This window comes from Stomoxys calcitrans, chromosome 5, assembly GCF_963082655.1.
Source record: "Stomoxys calcitrans chromosome 5, idStoCalc2.1, whole genome shotgun sequence".
Classification (NCBI taxonomy): domain Eukaryota; kingdom Metazoa; phylum Arthropoda; class Insecta; order Diptera; family Muscidae; genus Stomoxys; species Stomoxys calcitrans.
Window position 1 is genome coordinate 126,967,921 of NC_081556.1, and position 16,785 is coordinate 126,984,705.

The window sequence follows — 16,785 nt, forward strand, 5'->3', positions numbered from 1 at the left end:
TCTCTAAAGACAAAATTTCCTTGAAATTTTCTATAAAGAAAAATTTCCCATGAAATTTTCTCTAAAGGCAAAATTTCCTTGAAATTTTCTCTAAAGACAAAATTTCCATGAAATTTTCTCTAAAGACAAAATTTCCTTGAAATTTTCTCTAAAGACAAAATTTCCTTGAAATTTTCTCTACAGACAAAATTTCTATGAAATTTTCTCTAAAGAAAAAAATTTCCATGAAATTTTCTCTAAAGACAAAATTTCCATGAAATTTTTTCTAAACAAAAAATTTCCATGAAATTTTCACTTCAGACAAAGTTTTCATCTGGCAACTCTGCTCCAGCCTTCTCAAGTTCAAAGTAAATTTAGTCAAAGTCATAACACTTTTGCTCTATGGCATGTACGCACGCGTCCAAAACAAATTAATACCTAATCCTTAGTTCAAAATAAACGCAATTTCTGTCAGCACCTTCAATGGCCGATGGTCACAAAACAAGAGAAAAAAAAAACAGGACACAAATCGGGGGCTAAAGAGTAAACCTCTGCATAGATGTATGCTATGGCAATATGCACCACATGTGGTCTTCGATTGCAAAAGCGCAAAAAGAATTATGACCAAACACCAAGAACATGCATTGCATGCGAGTATGGCAACTGGTGGTAATAGTAAAAATGTTAGAAAATGTTGTTAAAAATGTTATCAAAACGATTAAGGCTTTGAAATGAAAACCCTTTTAACTAAACTAAGGCCACAACCACTACACTAGACAAAAAAAAACAATGCCACTGCATATGGGGATATAGTAACTCAGCAAAGGTTCGTAATGATGATGATGATCATCATCATCATCATCTTGATTTTCATGAGTATTGAGTGAGTGAGTGAGTGACTGTTGCCATGAAGGAGCTGAATTGGTAGTGAAAAAGGTGATAAAAACCATCAAAAAGACAACGGGCGAAACATCGAAAAAGGAACTTTAGGGCCGACTTTATGGGAATTGGGAAAATTTATAACAATTGGCTGCATATAAAAACAAAACCAACAGCCCAGTAAGTTCTTTGTGTGGGACGCACATTCTGAGAGTGCCAGCTAGCAAAGGAGCATAAAAGGACCCACAAAGTATGGGCATATCAACAGCTAAAAGGCGTTTTTGGAAAATTTGTACTTAATGTAAGGCACAGTGGTCTGGTTGTTATACCCCAGCATAGCATAAAGGCGTAAACCTACTTCCAAAATCACCGCAGGAGAATTCAATGTCCAAACTGCATTGGAAGCGTGGCGGCAACCAGAAGCGCACTTAGAAGCCTAACGGATGTTGAGATATAAGCGGGGGGCAGTAGACTCGAAATGGGACTTGACTTTCACTCTCACTCTGCACTCATTGATAGGTGAGAAGTTTGCCCCTGTTCCTTAGTGGAATGTCTATGGGCAAAATGTGCAATTTTCTAAAGAAAAAATTTTTTTAAAAAATTTTAAAAAAAAAAAATTATAAATTTTTCCCTAAAGACAAATGTTTTAAAAAACTTCCCCAAAAACTAAATTTTTAGAAAATTTTCCTAAAAACAAAATTTTTAGAAAATTTTCCATAAAAATTTTTTTTTTTAAAAATGTTCTCCCCAAACATCACTGTGCAGATGTCAGTGCAGAGGTTGCAAATAGACTTTGAATTGTTTAATATGATGTTAGGTTTCTGTTACAAGTATGGCCGAAAACAGCGTCGTCGAAAACAAAACTATAGAATTTATAGAGTACATTTTGAAAGCTAAGGTTGAGGTTGATTTTGTTTTGGGTTTTCTTGTTCCACTCTTTAAGTTCATCATACATGTGATGTGAGTTTCAGCAAAACCACATATGATGCCATTTGATGTGGCATACTCTGGCTGGCTTCATTGTGTGTGATGTGTGATCTGAGGTGCTGATGTTGTGTGATGACGATGATGGTGGTGGTGGTTGTGGTGGTTCTGCACAAAGTTGCATGCAAAACTCATGTACCAATGCCCTAGCTGCTGAGCTTTTTCCAACAAAATCCTAGACAAGCTAAGCGATCAGACTTCCATTTGGCCGGCCGGCCGGCCAATGGCTAGCCTAAACATCCATAGCAACAGGAAAACTAAAGCAACGCAAGTTCGAGTTGAAGTTGAAGTAAAGCGCTTACATGGCAATTATTGCTATTTTATGAAACTGGCCAAGTCGTAGCTTAAGACTGATTGACAAATAAATTTAGATGCATGCGTGTCGATAGAATTCCCTCAAACATTTGCATTTCCAAGTTGAACATTTTTTTTAAGTTTTTCTTTCACATACCTCAGCTTCCCCTACCACTTCCTATTCAGGGGGCAATGCCGCTATCAACAGTAACATAGAATACTTAGTACCTATGAGAAGCCTTTGGGATGGATTTGGATTAACTTTTAAATGATGATATCTTTTTTTGTGGTCTTTTACTTTTCCATACTCGGTTTGGGAAACTTAGGATTCACATAAAAGTGGGTGCTTTTGTTTTGATCGCTTTAAAGAGGATTGGTTTTTTTTTTCAATATGATGGCCCTTATACGCTAGAAAGGTGGTTATAGTTAGTTCATCGGTTAGTTGGACAAGGGAGTAGAGAAGCTTAACAGAGAAAAAAATTCAGGGAAATTTAGTTTTTAGAAGAAATGGTATGAAAAATGCACCACTTTTGTATTTATAGAAAATTTCATGGAAATTTTGTCTTTAGAGAAAATTTCATGGAAATTTTGTCTTTAGAGAAAATTTCATGGAAATTTTGTCTTTAGAGAAAATTTTATGGAAATTTTGTCTTTAGAGAAAATTTCAAGGAAATTTTGTCTTTAGAGAAAATTTCAAGGAAATTTTGTCTTTAGAGACAATTTCAAGGAAATTTTGTTTTTAGAGAAAATTTTGTTTTGGATATTTTGTCTTTAGAGAAAATTTCATGGAAATTTTGTCTTTAGAGAAAATTTCATGGAAATTTTGTCTTTAGAGAAAATTTCATGGAAATTTTGTCTTTAGAGAAAATTTCATGGAAATTTTGTCTTTAGAGAAAATTTTAAGGAAATTTTGTCTTTAGAAAAAATTTTATGGAAATTTTGTCTTTAGAGAAAATTTCATGGAAATTTTGTCTTTAGAGAAAATTTCATGGAAATTTTGTCTTTAGAGAAAATTTCATGGAAATTTTGTCTTTAGAGAAAATTTCAAGGAAATTTTGTCTTTAGAGAAAATTTCATGGAAATTTTGTCTTTAGAGAAAATTTCATGGAAATTTTGTCTTTAGAGAAAATTTCTTGGAAATTTTGTCTTTAGAGAAAATTTCATGGAAATTTTTTCTTTAGAGAAAATTTCATGGAAATTTTGTCTTTAAAAAAAATTTCATGGAAATTTTTTCTTTAGAGAAAATTTCATGGAAATTTTGTCTTTAGAGAAAATTTCATGGAAATTTTGTCTTTAGAGAAAATTTCATGGAAATTTTGTCTTTAGAGAAAATTTCATGGAAATTTTGTCTTTAGAGAAAATTTCATGGAAATTTTGTCTTTAGAGAAAATTTCATGGAAATTTTGTCTTTAGAGAAAATTTCATGGAAATTTTGTCTTTAGAGAAAATTTCATGGTCTTTAGAGAAAATTTCATGGAAATTTTGTCTTTAGAGAAAATTTCATGGAAATTTTGTCTTTGGAGAAAATTTTGTCTTTAGAGAAAATTTCAAGGAAATTTTGTCTTTAGAGAAAATTTCATGGAAATTTTGTCTTTAGAGAAAATTTCATGGAAATTTTGTCTTAAGAGAAAATTTTAAGGAAATTTTGTTTTTAGAGAAAATTTCATTGAAATTTTGTCTTTGCAGAAAATTTCATGGAAATTTTGAGAAAATTTTATGAAAATGTTGTCTTTCGACAAAAGACAAAATTTCCAAGAAATTTTCTCTAAATATAAAATTTCCATGAAATTTTCTCTAAAGACAAAATTTCCATAAAATTTTCTCCAAAGACAAAATTTCCATGAAATTTTCCATGAAATTTTCTCTAAAGACAAAATTTTCATGAAATAAAGACAAAATTTTCATGAAATTTTGTCTTTAGAGAAAATTTCTTGGAAATTTTGTCTTTAGAGAAAATTTCATGGAAAATTTCATGGAAATTTTGTCTTTGGAGAAAATTTTATGGAAATTTTGTCTTTAGCGAAAATTTTGTCTTTAGAGAAAAATTCATGGTAATTTTGTCTTTAGAGAAAAATTCATGGAAATTATGTCTTTAGAGAAAATTTCATAAAAATTTTGTCTTTAGAGAAAATTTCATGGAAATTTTGTCTTTAGAGAAAATTTCATGGAAATTTTGTCTTAAGAGAAAATTTCATGGAAATTTTGTCTTTAGAGAAAATTTCATGGAAATTTTGTCTTTGGAGAAAATTTTGTCTTTAGAGAAAATTTCAAGGAAATTTTGTCTTTAGAGAAAATTTCATGGAAATTTTGTCTTAAGAGAAAATTTTAAGGAAATTTTGTTTTTAGAGAAAATTTCATTGAAATTTTGTCTTTGCAGAAAATTTCATGGAAATTTTGAGAAAATTTTATGAAAATGTTGTCTTTCGAGAAAATTTTATGGAAATTTTGTCTTTAGAGAAAATTTCATGGAAAATTTGTCTTTAGAGAAAATGTCATGCAAATTTTGTCTTTAGAGAAAATTTCATGGAAATTTTGTCTTTAGAGAAAATTTCATGGAAATTTTGTCTTTAGAGAAAATTTCAATTCCGGGAGAAGCGCTCTGGCCTTAAGTCACTACGGGAGTATAGTCGCACTGAATATGTTGCAAGGTGATGTTCGAACATAGACAGCACTGGGTTCCAAGTGACATTGTCGTCCTTTGGCGTCCTCGTCGTCGGATTATTTGGCCCCTACGACTGTTCTTGTGCGGCAATATACGCAACACGAACAACACCCTTGGTCCCATATTGTCTTCTGCTCCTCTTCATCCTCGTCATCGAACATCCTGCAGAAGTCTCACTCTTCCTTCACCCAGCGCGAAGTCAAAGACCTGACGTTGCAATGATCAGTCAAGACTGACGGCCTGTTTCGCCAAATACTCGGCTACAGAGCCTTTGAAATACTGGGCTAGTGCTGTATTTCAGCGCTTTATTCGCGCGGCCATTGTAGAACGCGTTCACTCCACAAAGAAACTCGCACAGTGAAGGTCTTGCTGATTCCATAGCAAGATTGGTGGCAATCCACTTCGATCCCCGCCATACCTTGATCCTACCTGGGACCAAGCAGAGCCTGACAGCCTTTCCCATGGTTCGACGAAGCTCGTTGCATCTTCTAACCAGCTATTGAATGAATGATCTCCGAGGCAAGATGGACGAAATGGTAGACTTTATGAGTAACACCGCAACAATCGCTATGTAAGGTTCGCATACGAAATGGAGGTGGGGTGATACACCATCCATTGCAGTATAGACCTACCTCGACTGTGTCTGTCGCTACTGATAACAGACAGGTCCGATACTGTCTAGATAGAGCTATACAACGTGGAGATACCGCCGATAGGCAGTTGGGTCCTACACGCCCAAAAGTTGTAGCCTACTCCCCTGAGTAACGAGTAGCGGAGCTTAGCTTTGGCACTACGAATTGAAGACTCCACGTTTCGCAAGGTGAAACCCCCACTAGGATTACAATGAAGTGCAACAGCTCGCCAGACACTTCAATTAAAGCTCCTGATCTTCTGACTGACGTATCCTGGCAAGCCGTCATTTCTTTAGGATCAGGCCACCTCGCCATAGCACTCATCTGGGATCGACTACCCAATTTCATAACCTTTGAGCGCCAAACATTTATCAATCAGAAGAAGGCCAATTGGCTCGACTTCAGAGAGTACACCAATCCCGGTTTTGTGAACAGACACCCTCGGAATAAACATGAAGGGCGAATACATTTTCGACCATAGATAACTGCTCCAAGTTTGGGCCCAATCAAACTGGAGACACCAATCAACACAGCAGCAGAGGAGATGCAATCGATCTTTGAAAGAAGATTGAAAGTACATCGATCATCGGTGAATTATCCACGAGCCTCCGGGCTCGTATGGCGTTCGACTGTACCCCAGCGGAGAATAACGCAGAGGCATGCGAGAACAGCACCAGATCTCCTAGACAAAAGTTCATCGACTGGCCATAGGAAGGCAGAAGAATATTAGCAGGGATGTCAGAGATAGAGGAGATTATAGAAATATACCGCGGAGAAGCAAAAGCAGCTATGCTGGTCAAGAACAGCAGAGACTCCCACGACATCGAAAAGCATGACAACGCCTTCGAGGAGAGGAGAGGACAGGAGAGCACCAGAGCAGAGTCCAGTCGATGAAAACCCCGCATATCACAAAGCGGTAGAAACGAGACCACCAACAAAAAGGGCCGAAAGGCAAAGAAGCCGAAGAGCACCCCGCAGCGAAAACCGAGAGCTCGGAAACCACAGAAACCTAGGCAGCGACCGCAGGTCATGACAATAAAGCCGAGAGAAGGGCACACCTACCCGGAAGTGCTTAGGCGAAACGTGAAATCGGAGGAAGCTGAAATCGCCATCCGTTCCGTCCAGAAGACAAAACCGGGTGCTATTCTCCACGTGATGGGCAGATGTGGAAATAAAGTGTGCGGCGAGTCCCTCAAGGACACTTTTAATGAGGCTGTAGACATGCAGAGCCGTAACCCAAAGGCAACCAAATGGATCCGCGACCTGGATTTCCTCTCCAACGCCGAAGAGATCACAGATGCAGTGATCAAGGCAACGGGAACAACATTTAAAGAAGTGACTGTGCAGCTAACTACAGTTAATTCCAGAGAGCAGAAAAGGGCCTTCGTCTCCAGCTAGCTGCGCCAATGAGTTGTGAAGAGCAGTAAGTTCCTGATTGGAATGACAAACTTTCGACTGAAATATCGGGATGAATCGCTGCTTCAGGTGCTTTGGAGCAGGACATCTACAGTGGTAATGCAAGGGACCCGATAGAAAAGGATTGGGACTATATTCTAAATGTGGCAAGAATGGACACAAGGAGAAGGAGTGCTCTAACTCAATGAAATGCTGTATATGCTCGCACAGCGGAAAAGGCCTGGCAGTTTACCTTCCTGGCTCAAGAGGATGTAAAGGAGGCACACTGCTGGCATGCTAAGAATACCACAAGCCAACATGCCCGGGAGTAAGGTCGCACATGATCTCTTATCGCAAATAATCGTAGAACAAGGTGCTGACATCATAGCTATAAGCGAACAATGTGGAGGAAGAAATCAAGGATCCCGGCTTGAAGATCCGACGAATACAGCTGCAATCTGCATTCCATATTCACTAGTAAGCAGCGTAAATGGAAACGGAGATCTCTTCAAGTTGTTTAGCTGCTGTCTTACACCTATCGATGCCTTCGAGGAAAAACTTGATGAGATCGAAGACACAATGCGAAGATATGACGGGCCTGGCGATTTCAACTCTGGAGCGGTAGAAAGGTAAATGGCAACGACAAACTCCAAAGGAAGACGAGTTCTAGATCGGGCCGCAAGAACAGTGGAAATGTCCCAACCTTAAGGCGACGCGGGTGCAATGGCATGAACATTCCACTAAGGAACAGGGGCAAACTTCTCACATATCAATGAGTGCAGTCCGATTCAAGTTTAAGCTAAATGATAAGGGGCCTCCGTTTTTTTATAGCCGAGTCCGAACGGCGTGCCGCAGTGCGACACCTCTTTGGAGAGAAGTTTTACATGGCATATTACCTTACAAATGTCGCCAGCATTAGGAGGGGAGAACCACAGCTGAAAATTTTTTCTGATGGTCTTGCAAGGATTCGAACCCAGGCGTTTAGCGTCATAGGCGGTTAGAAGTTACAGACAATGTGGAGGACATATTCTTCCACTGAAAGGCGCAGGGAATTGGAAACAGTCATTGATGACGTTTCGCCTGGGACAATAGTCCAGACGATGCTGGAAGATAAGAAGATCTAGAAGGCGGTGGTGAGAAACGCCGAACCAGTACTGCGCGAAAAGAAGATGGACCTGGATGCAGCAGCGTAGTGTATGAATGCGGAGGTTTGGACGCAGACACACCGAAGAGGGATAATCACCAGATATGGGGTCCACACGAAGTAATGCGAAAGCGGTTCCAAGGTGGATTTTATCCACAGGGGTGATACAGGGTGGGTTTTAGCTGGTACCGTTGATAACGGAGTCCGGCATAAGGCGAGAGTCACACTCGGCACATGCAAAAACCATTTTCCCATACAGACCCACAAAAAAAAGAAAGATAGAACCGAATACAAGAAGAAATTCAGTTCAAACTTTTTTTTAATCCTTTGTCCTTTAAGCAAATTTCCTGAAAATTTTAAATTTTTTTTAAATAGCTCAACTGACAAACTATCGGCTCCTGTTGCCTTGTTATTAGAGTAAGATCTACTCATAATTTTATCAGAGTCAAATTCGGAAATGCCCTTGCCACACTCGGTACAATTGGTGACAAACAGTTTCAATGATCAATGAACAGTCTTTTTCAAAATTGTCTACACATTTTTATTGCTCTCCCTCACATTTTTAAAACAAAATTTTACGAAAACAAATATCATTAAAAATGTCCAAACTCAAGATTTGAGGGGACCATAAACTTCTACTGGTTTGAACATTCGGTTGTTGGATTCTCTTGACAAGAATTTGATTCCACTTTCACTGCGGTTGAGGGAGAAACATTTTTCTCTTTGGAAACGCCATTTTCATTGACTGAATTTTGCAAAGAATTATCTTGGCTTATATTTAAATGAGAAAACTTTTGACCAACTGTATCCATATCGTCTTTGGATTGATTTGAAATCAAGGCATCCGCATTTTTTTCTAATTCAACTTGTGGCAAGTCATTCGTATTATCTTTGTCGTCAGTTTCCAGAACGGGAAAATATGGTGGTCTTTCAAAAAATTTCCAGGAGGGTACAGGAGAAGGTGTCAAGTTGTAGTCCGCATTGAAGTGATGATGCAAAATCTCGAAATTCACTGGCCTTGACGAAACATTCGGGACAATATTAAAATTGCCACCCATTAAAAGGCTATCCGAATAAGAACGCTCATATGAGGGAAACAATTCTGGTTGTATTGTCTGTAAGTTGCCGGTTGCTATTAGATTAAACTGTGGCAGTTGATCATTAAAGCCAAGATTACGAAAATTTGTTGTGTTTTTGCGCATTCTTTTATGACTACTTGAAGTCAAGAAATCATCTTCCGGGTTATCATTATCTTTGGCATAGTTTCTTTTGAGGGATTTCTTGAGAGGGGGCTAAGGAAGAAGAAAAGAAAAGTTAAATATTGGGTTGCCCAAAAAGTAATTGCGGATTTTTCAAATAGTCGGCGTTGACAAATTTTTTTCACAGCTTGTGACTCTGTAATTGCATTCTTTATTCTGTCAGTTATCAGCTGTTACTTTTAGTTTGCTTTAGAAAAAAAGTGTAAAAAAGTATAGTTGATTAAAGTTCATTCTAAGTTTAATTAAAAATACATTTACTTTCTTTTAAAAAATCCGCAATTACTTTTTGGGCAACCCAATATATCCATATGTCGATAAGATATCGATAAGATATTAAATATATCATATGTCGATCCTTGAAGAGCTTCAAACCATTTAAGTCACCCGAACCTGATGAAATATTTCCGGCGTTACTACAGAAAGAGGCCGACTATCTGGCGCCTCGTCTGGCCAAAATTTTCACAGCGTGCCTAGGTTGTGCATATACTCCGAAACCCTAAGAGGAGGCAAGGGTGGTGTTTATACCCAAGCCCGGCAAGGCAAGTTATGCGACACCAAAGGCCTACAGAGCCGTAAGCCTTACGTCCTTTCTACTCAAACCATGCAACGTATTGTGGACACCATGATAAAGGGTAGGACAAACCAGCGAACTGTTCAAATACAAACAGCATGCCTATGGCAAGGGAAGGTCGGTGAGGACTGTCCTGCACGAGGTTGTGCATAAAATAGAAGAATCCTTCGATGCCAAAACTTACACACTGGCGGTATGCATTGACTTCGAGGGGGCTTTTAACAATGTGCGGACCGACACATTGATCCAATCCTTAGACCATACCCGGTGGACCTGGTCCTTAGAGACTGGATAAACCATATGCTAAGGAACAGGTTGTTGTTGTTGTTGTAGTAGCAGTGTGTGGTACACTGAGGCGGCAGCCCTTGCCGATGAAGGAATTCATCGGGTCAATCCGGTGCATACAACCGGCTGCCATGGGATTGCTAAGGAACAGGTGAATAAAAGGTGTGTTTCATGGCATAAACATTAGGGAGAAATTGGCACAGGGCACGCCACAGGGGGGCATTTTATCGCCACTCCTATGGATGACCACCATAAATGACCTATTACGGATGCTAACTAAGGAGGGATTTGAACCCGTCTGCGTAGCAGATTGCTCAGGAACAGGTAGATAAAATGTGTGTCCCATGGCATAAATATAAGGGAGAAATTGGCACAGGGCATGCCACAGGGTGCATTTTATCGCCACTCCTATGGATGACCACCATACATGACCTATTACGGATGCTGACTGAGGAGGGATTTGAACCCATCTGCTACGCAGACTACGTTATAATCCTTAGACCAGTACCGGGGGAACTGGGTTCTTAGACACTATAACCCATATGCTTAAGAACAGGTGGATAAATAGTGTGTCCAATGGCATAAATATAAGGGAGAAAGTGGCACAGGGCACGCCACAGGGGGGCATTTCATAGCCACTCCTATGGGTGACCACCATAAATGACCTATTACGGATGTTGACTGAGGAGAGATTTGAACCCGTCTGCTACGCAGACGATGTTACAAAACTTCCTATTTGATTACCTTCAAACGACTTCCTCGCTGAGCTCCCTCACTTATTCTGACAACATGTCCAGGCCAACGAAATCTCGGTATTTTGATAGATTAACACCATAAATGACCTATTACGGATGCTGACTGAGAAGGGATTTGAACCCGCCTGCCACGCAGACGATGTTATAATACTTCTAAGGGGTAGGGGTACGAACGAGCTATGCAGAAGGGTCGTGCATATGGCATATGACTGGGCTAGACCCAGAGGTTTCAATGTTAACCCAGAGACTGAAATATGCCTGTTCACGAGGAAGACGAAGGTGAGCCAATTTACCGCACCACGTTTCCTCAATAAGATGATTTCGATATCTGGCAAGGTCAAATTCTTAGAAGTGATCTTGGACAGGAAACTGAATTGGAAGTGTCACATTCAAGAGCGTACTGAGAAGGCTCACAGATGTTGGGCACTATGTAGACGGGCCGTAGGCTCGAAGTGGGGCCTGAATCCTTGGATAGTTCACTGGCTCTGGCGTGATTAGACCAATACTTATTTACGCCTCAGTAGTTTGGTGGACTGCTATGGAGATAAAGTGCAACAAAAGGACCATACATGTTCTCTGTGTTCTCTGAACCTGTTGTCTTGGTATAGGCGGAGCGATGAGGACCACGCCCACTAGGGCACTGGAGACTATTCTAGATTGACATACACATAAAGTGTGAGGCAGCTACTGCGGCTATGAGACTTAAGGCGATGGGAGAATGGATTGAGGATGGGAGCAGCTCATACCATCTCGGTATAATCGAGACGACGATAGGAAACCTGGAAGGAAGGGAAGAGGTTTCTGATCGGATACCTGAGATGAACCTGAAAGTCGAGTATGAGGCACTGCTGCCATCGGCACAGTTTGGATTGACAAAACCCTAGTATTGCCATCTGGAAGATCATGTTACACGGATGGATCAAAGCTTTGCGACAGAGTGGGCCGAGGTTTTACATTGAGAATCCAGGGAATGAGATCTGTTTTAGACTGTCTGACCATAATACGGTCCTGCAGGCGGATATCCGGGCGATCACTGAATGCGTGAAGTGGTGTGGACGTCGAGTGTGAACATCTTTACCGACAGTAATATTGCCATAAGTGCAGTACAACCAGGACGGTATGGTCACAAACAGTCTTGCATTGTAAGGAGATTAAAGCCTTCTCTGAGGATCAAAGCTAGATGATTAAAAACGGACTTAAAGCTACCATTTTCGATGGAAAATTTTAGAAGCAAGGGTATTAAAATTACCGTTTCAGAAGCTATGGGTTGCCCAAAAAGTAATTGCGGATTTTTTAAAAGAAAGTAAATGCATTTTTAATAAAACTTAGAATGAACTTTAATCAAATATACTTTTTTTACACTTTTTTCTAAAGCAAGCTAAAAGTAACAGCTGATAACTGACAGAAGAAAGAATGCAATTACAGAGTCACAAGCTGTGAAGAAATTTGTCAACGCCGACTATATGAAAAATCCGCAATTACTTTTTGGGCAACCCAATAATTTAGCTACCCTTTACCAAGGAAAGGGGCACAAAAGCTACCCTAGTCCAAGGAAAAAAGCTATCCTTTCTCAAAGAAAAGGGTACTACAGCTACTTTTTCCTAGGAAAAAATTGTACTAAAGCTAGCTTAAGCTAAGGAAAAGGGTTCTGAAGCTACCATTTCCCAAGTAATAGGATTATAAAGCTAAACTTTTCCATGGCAAAAGGTACTCATGCTACCCTTTCCCGAGAAAAAGGGTACCAATTATACCCTTTTCTATGGAAAAGGGTTCCATGGAAAAGGGTACTAATGCTACCCTCTTCCAAGGAAAAGGGTAATAAAACTACCCTCTTTCAGGGAAAAGGGTTATAAAGCTACCCTTTTTCAAGAAAAAGGGTACTAAAGCTACCCTTATAGAAAGAAATGAGTGCTTAAGCCACACTTTTCCAATTTAGAGGTTACTACTAGCCACCCTTTCCCCAGTAAAGGGTACTTAAGCCACCCTTTCTCCAGTAAAGGGTACTAAAGCCACCCTTTCCCAAGGAAACGGAAACTAAACCTACCCTTTTTCCAAGGAAAAGGGTACTAACCCTACCCTTTCTCAAGGAAAAGCGTACTAAAGCTACCCTTATAGAAGGAAAAAAGTGCTAAAGCCACACTTTTCCAATGAAAAGGTTACTACTACCCACCCTTTCCCCAGTAAAGGGTACTAAAGCCACCCTTTCCCAAGGAAAAGAAACTTAAACCTACCCTTTTTCCAAGGAAAAGGAAATTAAACCTACCCTTTCTCAAGTAAAAGGGTAGTAAACCTACCCTTTCTCAAGTAAAAGGGTAAGTAACCTACCGTTTCCCAAGGAAAAGGGTACCAAACCTACCCTTTCCAAGGAAAAAGGGTACTAAACCTACACTTATAGAAGAAAAAGGGTGCTTAAGCCACACTTTTCCAATGAAAGGTTACTACTACCCACCCTTTCCCCAGTAAAGGGTACTAAAGCCACTCCTTCTCAAGGAAAAGGAAACTAAACCTGCGCTTTTTCCAAGCAAAATGGTATTAAACCTACCCTAGCACAAGGAAGTACCCTTTTCCTGGTGAGAGGGTACGTATAGTACCATTTCGCTACCTATCTACCTACCCCATTCCAACGAAAATGGTACTAAAGCTATCCTTTCCCAATGAACAGGTTACTTAACCTACCTTTTCCCATTTTTAGTTCAGGGAGTGTGCAAAACTTTTCTTTTTTTGATTTTTCCCTTAAACAAGCTCTTTAGCATTACAGTTGCATGTGCAGGAAAATACGTATATTGGGTTGCCCAAAAAGTAATTGCGGATTTTTTAAAAGAAAGTAAATGCATTTTTAATAAAAATTAGAATGAACTTTAATCAAATATACTTTTTTACACTTTTTTTCTAAAGCAAGCTAAAAGTAACAGCTGATAACTGACAGAAGAAAGAATGCAATTACAGAGTCACAAGCCGTTGAAAAAATTGTCAACGCTGACTACATGAAAACTCCGCAATTACTTTTTGGGCAACCCAATATAATAACAAGTAAGAGCGTGATAAGTTCGGCCGGGCCGAATCTTTTATACCCTCCACCATGGATCGCATGTGTCGAGTTCTATGCGCGGTATTTCTTTTTAGGCAAACAAAGAATATTGAATAAGAACTGTTTTGCTATTGGAGCTATATCAAGTTATAGTCCGATTCGGACCATAAATGAATGCTGAACATTGAAGTAATACTTCAGTTCATTCGAATAAGAATTGCGCCTTGTGGGGACTCAAGAAGCAAAATCGGGAGACAGGTTTATATGGGGGCTGTACCAACCTATTGATCGATTCAGACCATATTGGACACGTATGTTGAAGGTCATGAGAGAAGCCGTTGTAGAAAATTTCTGCTAAATTGCATGAGAATTGCGCCCCCTAGAGGCTGAAGAAGTCAAGATCCCAGATCGGTTTATATGGTAGCTATATCAGGTTAGGTACCGATTTGCGCCATACTTTACACAGTTATTGGAAGTCATAACAAAACACCTCGTGCAAAATTTCAGCCAAATCGGATGAGAATTGCGCGCTCTATTGGCTCAAGAAGTCAAGACCTAAGATGGGTTTATATGGCAGCTATATCAAAACGTGGACCGATTTGAACCATACTTAGCACAGTTGTTGGAAGTGAAGAATTTTGCACCACCTGCAAAATTTCAGTCAAATCGGACGAGAATTGAGCCCTCTAGAGGCTCAAGAAGTAAAGACCCAAGATCGGTTTATATGGTAGCTATATCAGGTTAGGTTCCGATTTGCGCCATACTTTGCAGAGTTATTGAAAGTCATAACAAAACACCTTACGCAAAATTTTAACCAAATCGGACGAGTATTGCGCCCCCTAGCGGATCAAGAAGTCAAGACCCAAGATCGGTTTATATGGCAGCTATATCAAAACGTGGACCGATTTGAACCATACTTAGCACAGTTGTTGGATGTGAAGAATTTTGCACCACGTGCAAAATTTCAGTCAAATCGGACGAGAATTGAGCCCTCTAGAGGCTCAAGAAGTCAAGACCCAAGATCGGTTTATATGGTAGCTATATCAGGTTAGGTTCCGATTTGCGCCATACTTTGCAGAGTTATTGAAAGTCATAACAAAACACCTTACGCAAAATTTTAACCAAATCGGACGAGTATTGCGCCCCCTAGCGGATCAAGAAGTCAAGACCCAAGATCGGTTTATATGGCAGCTATATCAAAACGTGGACCGATTTGAACCATACTTAGCACAGTTGTTGGATGTGAAGAATTTTGCACCACGTGCAAAATTTCAGTCAAATCGGACGAGAATTGAGCCCTCTAGAGGCTCAAGAAGTCAAGACCCAAGATTGGTTTATATGGTAGCTATATCAGGTTAGGTTCCGATTTGCGCCATACTTTGCACAGTTATTGAAAGTCATAACAAAACACCTTATGCAAAATTTTACCCAAATTGGACGAGTATTGCGGATCAAGAAGTCAAGACCCAAGATCGGTTTATATGGCAGCTATATCAAAACATTGGCACATTTACAATCCCATCCGACCTACACTAATGAAAAGTATTTGTTCAAATTTTCAAGCGGCTAGCTTTGTTAGTAAGTGTTTTTTCGACAGACGGGCGGAGAGACGCACGGACGAATGGACGGACATGGCTAGATGAACCTAAAATGACATGACGATCAGGAATATAATATGGGGTCTCAGAAGCATACTTCGAGGTGTCACAAACAGAATGACAGAATTAGTATACCCCCATCCTATGGTGGAGGGTATAAAAACTCACTTTAATTCAGATTAATATCCATGATCCTGTCCTTTACGTTATATGTATATGAAGTATCTTCTTAAGTCGCCAAACTACAACTAAATGATGAACCATTTTCTACTTACTTTTGATTTGGATATCAATTTAGGCCTTGATTTTTCCAAAAGTGTTGCCCCATACGCACGACCAATAGTGTAGCTATTTTTACCAGATTTCTTGATCAGTCCCAAATCGCTTAAAATATGCAACGATTTTTGAACGGTCATCTCAAATTGATTCACAGGCACCAAATCTCTCATTTGGTAACGAACTTGGTCCAGAATTTGCTTCAAGGGAATGGTCTTTTTAACGTTTCCTCCACTTAATTGGTTTACAGCCTTTAGGCTATGGCGATGAATTTTCTTGGGAACATTGAGCGTATCCATATTTATTAAATTTTTGGTACACACGATTTTGTTTTTTAAAAAAAATTGAAAAATAAATGTTTGCATAAACAATTTTCAATCAGAAATGAATTTCCATCCCCCTTTTGAAGAGAAATTTTTGAAATGAAAATGCAAAAGGTAGGTTGATAGAAATTTTCTTTGGTGTATGACAGGTTGATTTTGTTTTGTTAACAAAATGCATGGCCAAGTATTTATATGATAGTATGAAGGTAAAAAAGTATGAAGTGGTGACTGTTATACAGGCTAGCTGACACGAAGTGTTATCATTTCAGGGGAAATGTGTGAAAGTGATCAAAATTTTAGAACCCTTTTGCCTTGACTATTGCTCTGAATCGCTTTAAAATTGCATGAATGTAATCTTTTATTTTGAGCCATTCCCTCACAAATGTAGCCAGAATAAGGAGGGGACCCTCCCCCTTACCACAAAAGTACTACCAAAAGTAAAAGTGGACCGTTCGGGACAATATGGGATTCAAATGAAAAGTATTTAAGAGTAGAGTTCGAATTTCATAAAAAAAAAGTTGGGTCCAAGTACCTAGGGGGCTGCCCAGCCCCAAAATCCGGTAAAATTGGTTTTACAATTTATTGATAACGGAATGGGGCGGACCTTCCACCGTTACCCCAAAAACATCACCCAAAATCAAAAGTGGACCGATAAGGACAATATGGGTATCAAATGCAAGTATTCGGGAGTAGATAACGAATCTGGCATACAAATTCATGT

At 39.3% G+C, this 16,785-nt stretch overlaps 1 protein-coding gene across 1 annotated transcript; it reads right to left on the bottom strand.

The window, feature by feature from the left end:
- Positions 1-8,486: 8,486 nt before the first annotated feature.
- LOC106093952 (uncharacterized) lies at positions 8,487-16,153 on the bottom strand. Its single transcript, XM_013261119.2, has 2 exons — positions 15,741-16,153; positions 8,487-9,261 (listed from the first exon to the last, which is right to left on the bottom strand). Exons 1-2 carry the CDS (start codon positions 16,104-16,106, stop codon positions 8,605-8,607), a joined length of 1,023 nt encoding a protein of 340 aa, XP_013116573.2. The 5' UTR covers positions 16,107-16,153; the 3' UTR covers positions 8,487-8,604.
- Positions 16,154-16,785: the final 632 nt, after the last annotated feature.

What these genes read in the sequence shown, in the direction of transcription:
- LOC106093952 (XM_013261119.2), bottom strand. Translation starts at nt 16,106, where the DNA reads ATGCAAACATTTATTTTTCAATTTTTTTTAAAAAACAAAATCGTGTGT. An exon ending in AATTGATATCCAAATCAAAA is followed by an intron (nt 9,262 to 15,740) that starts GTAAGTAGAAAA and finishes CTTCTTCCTTAG; the next exon opens with CCCCCTCTCAAGAAATCCCT.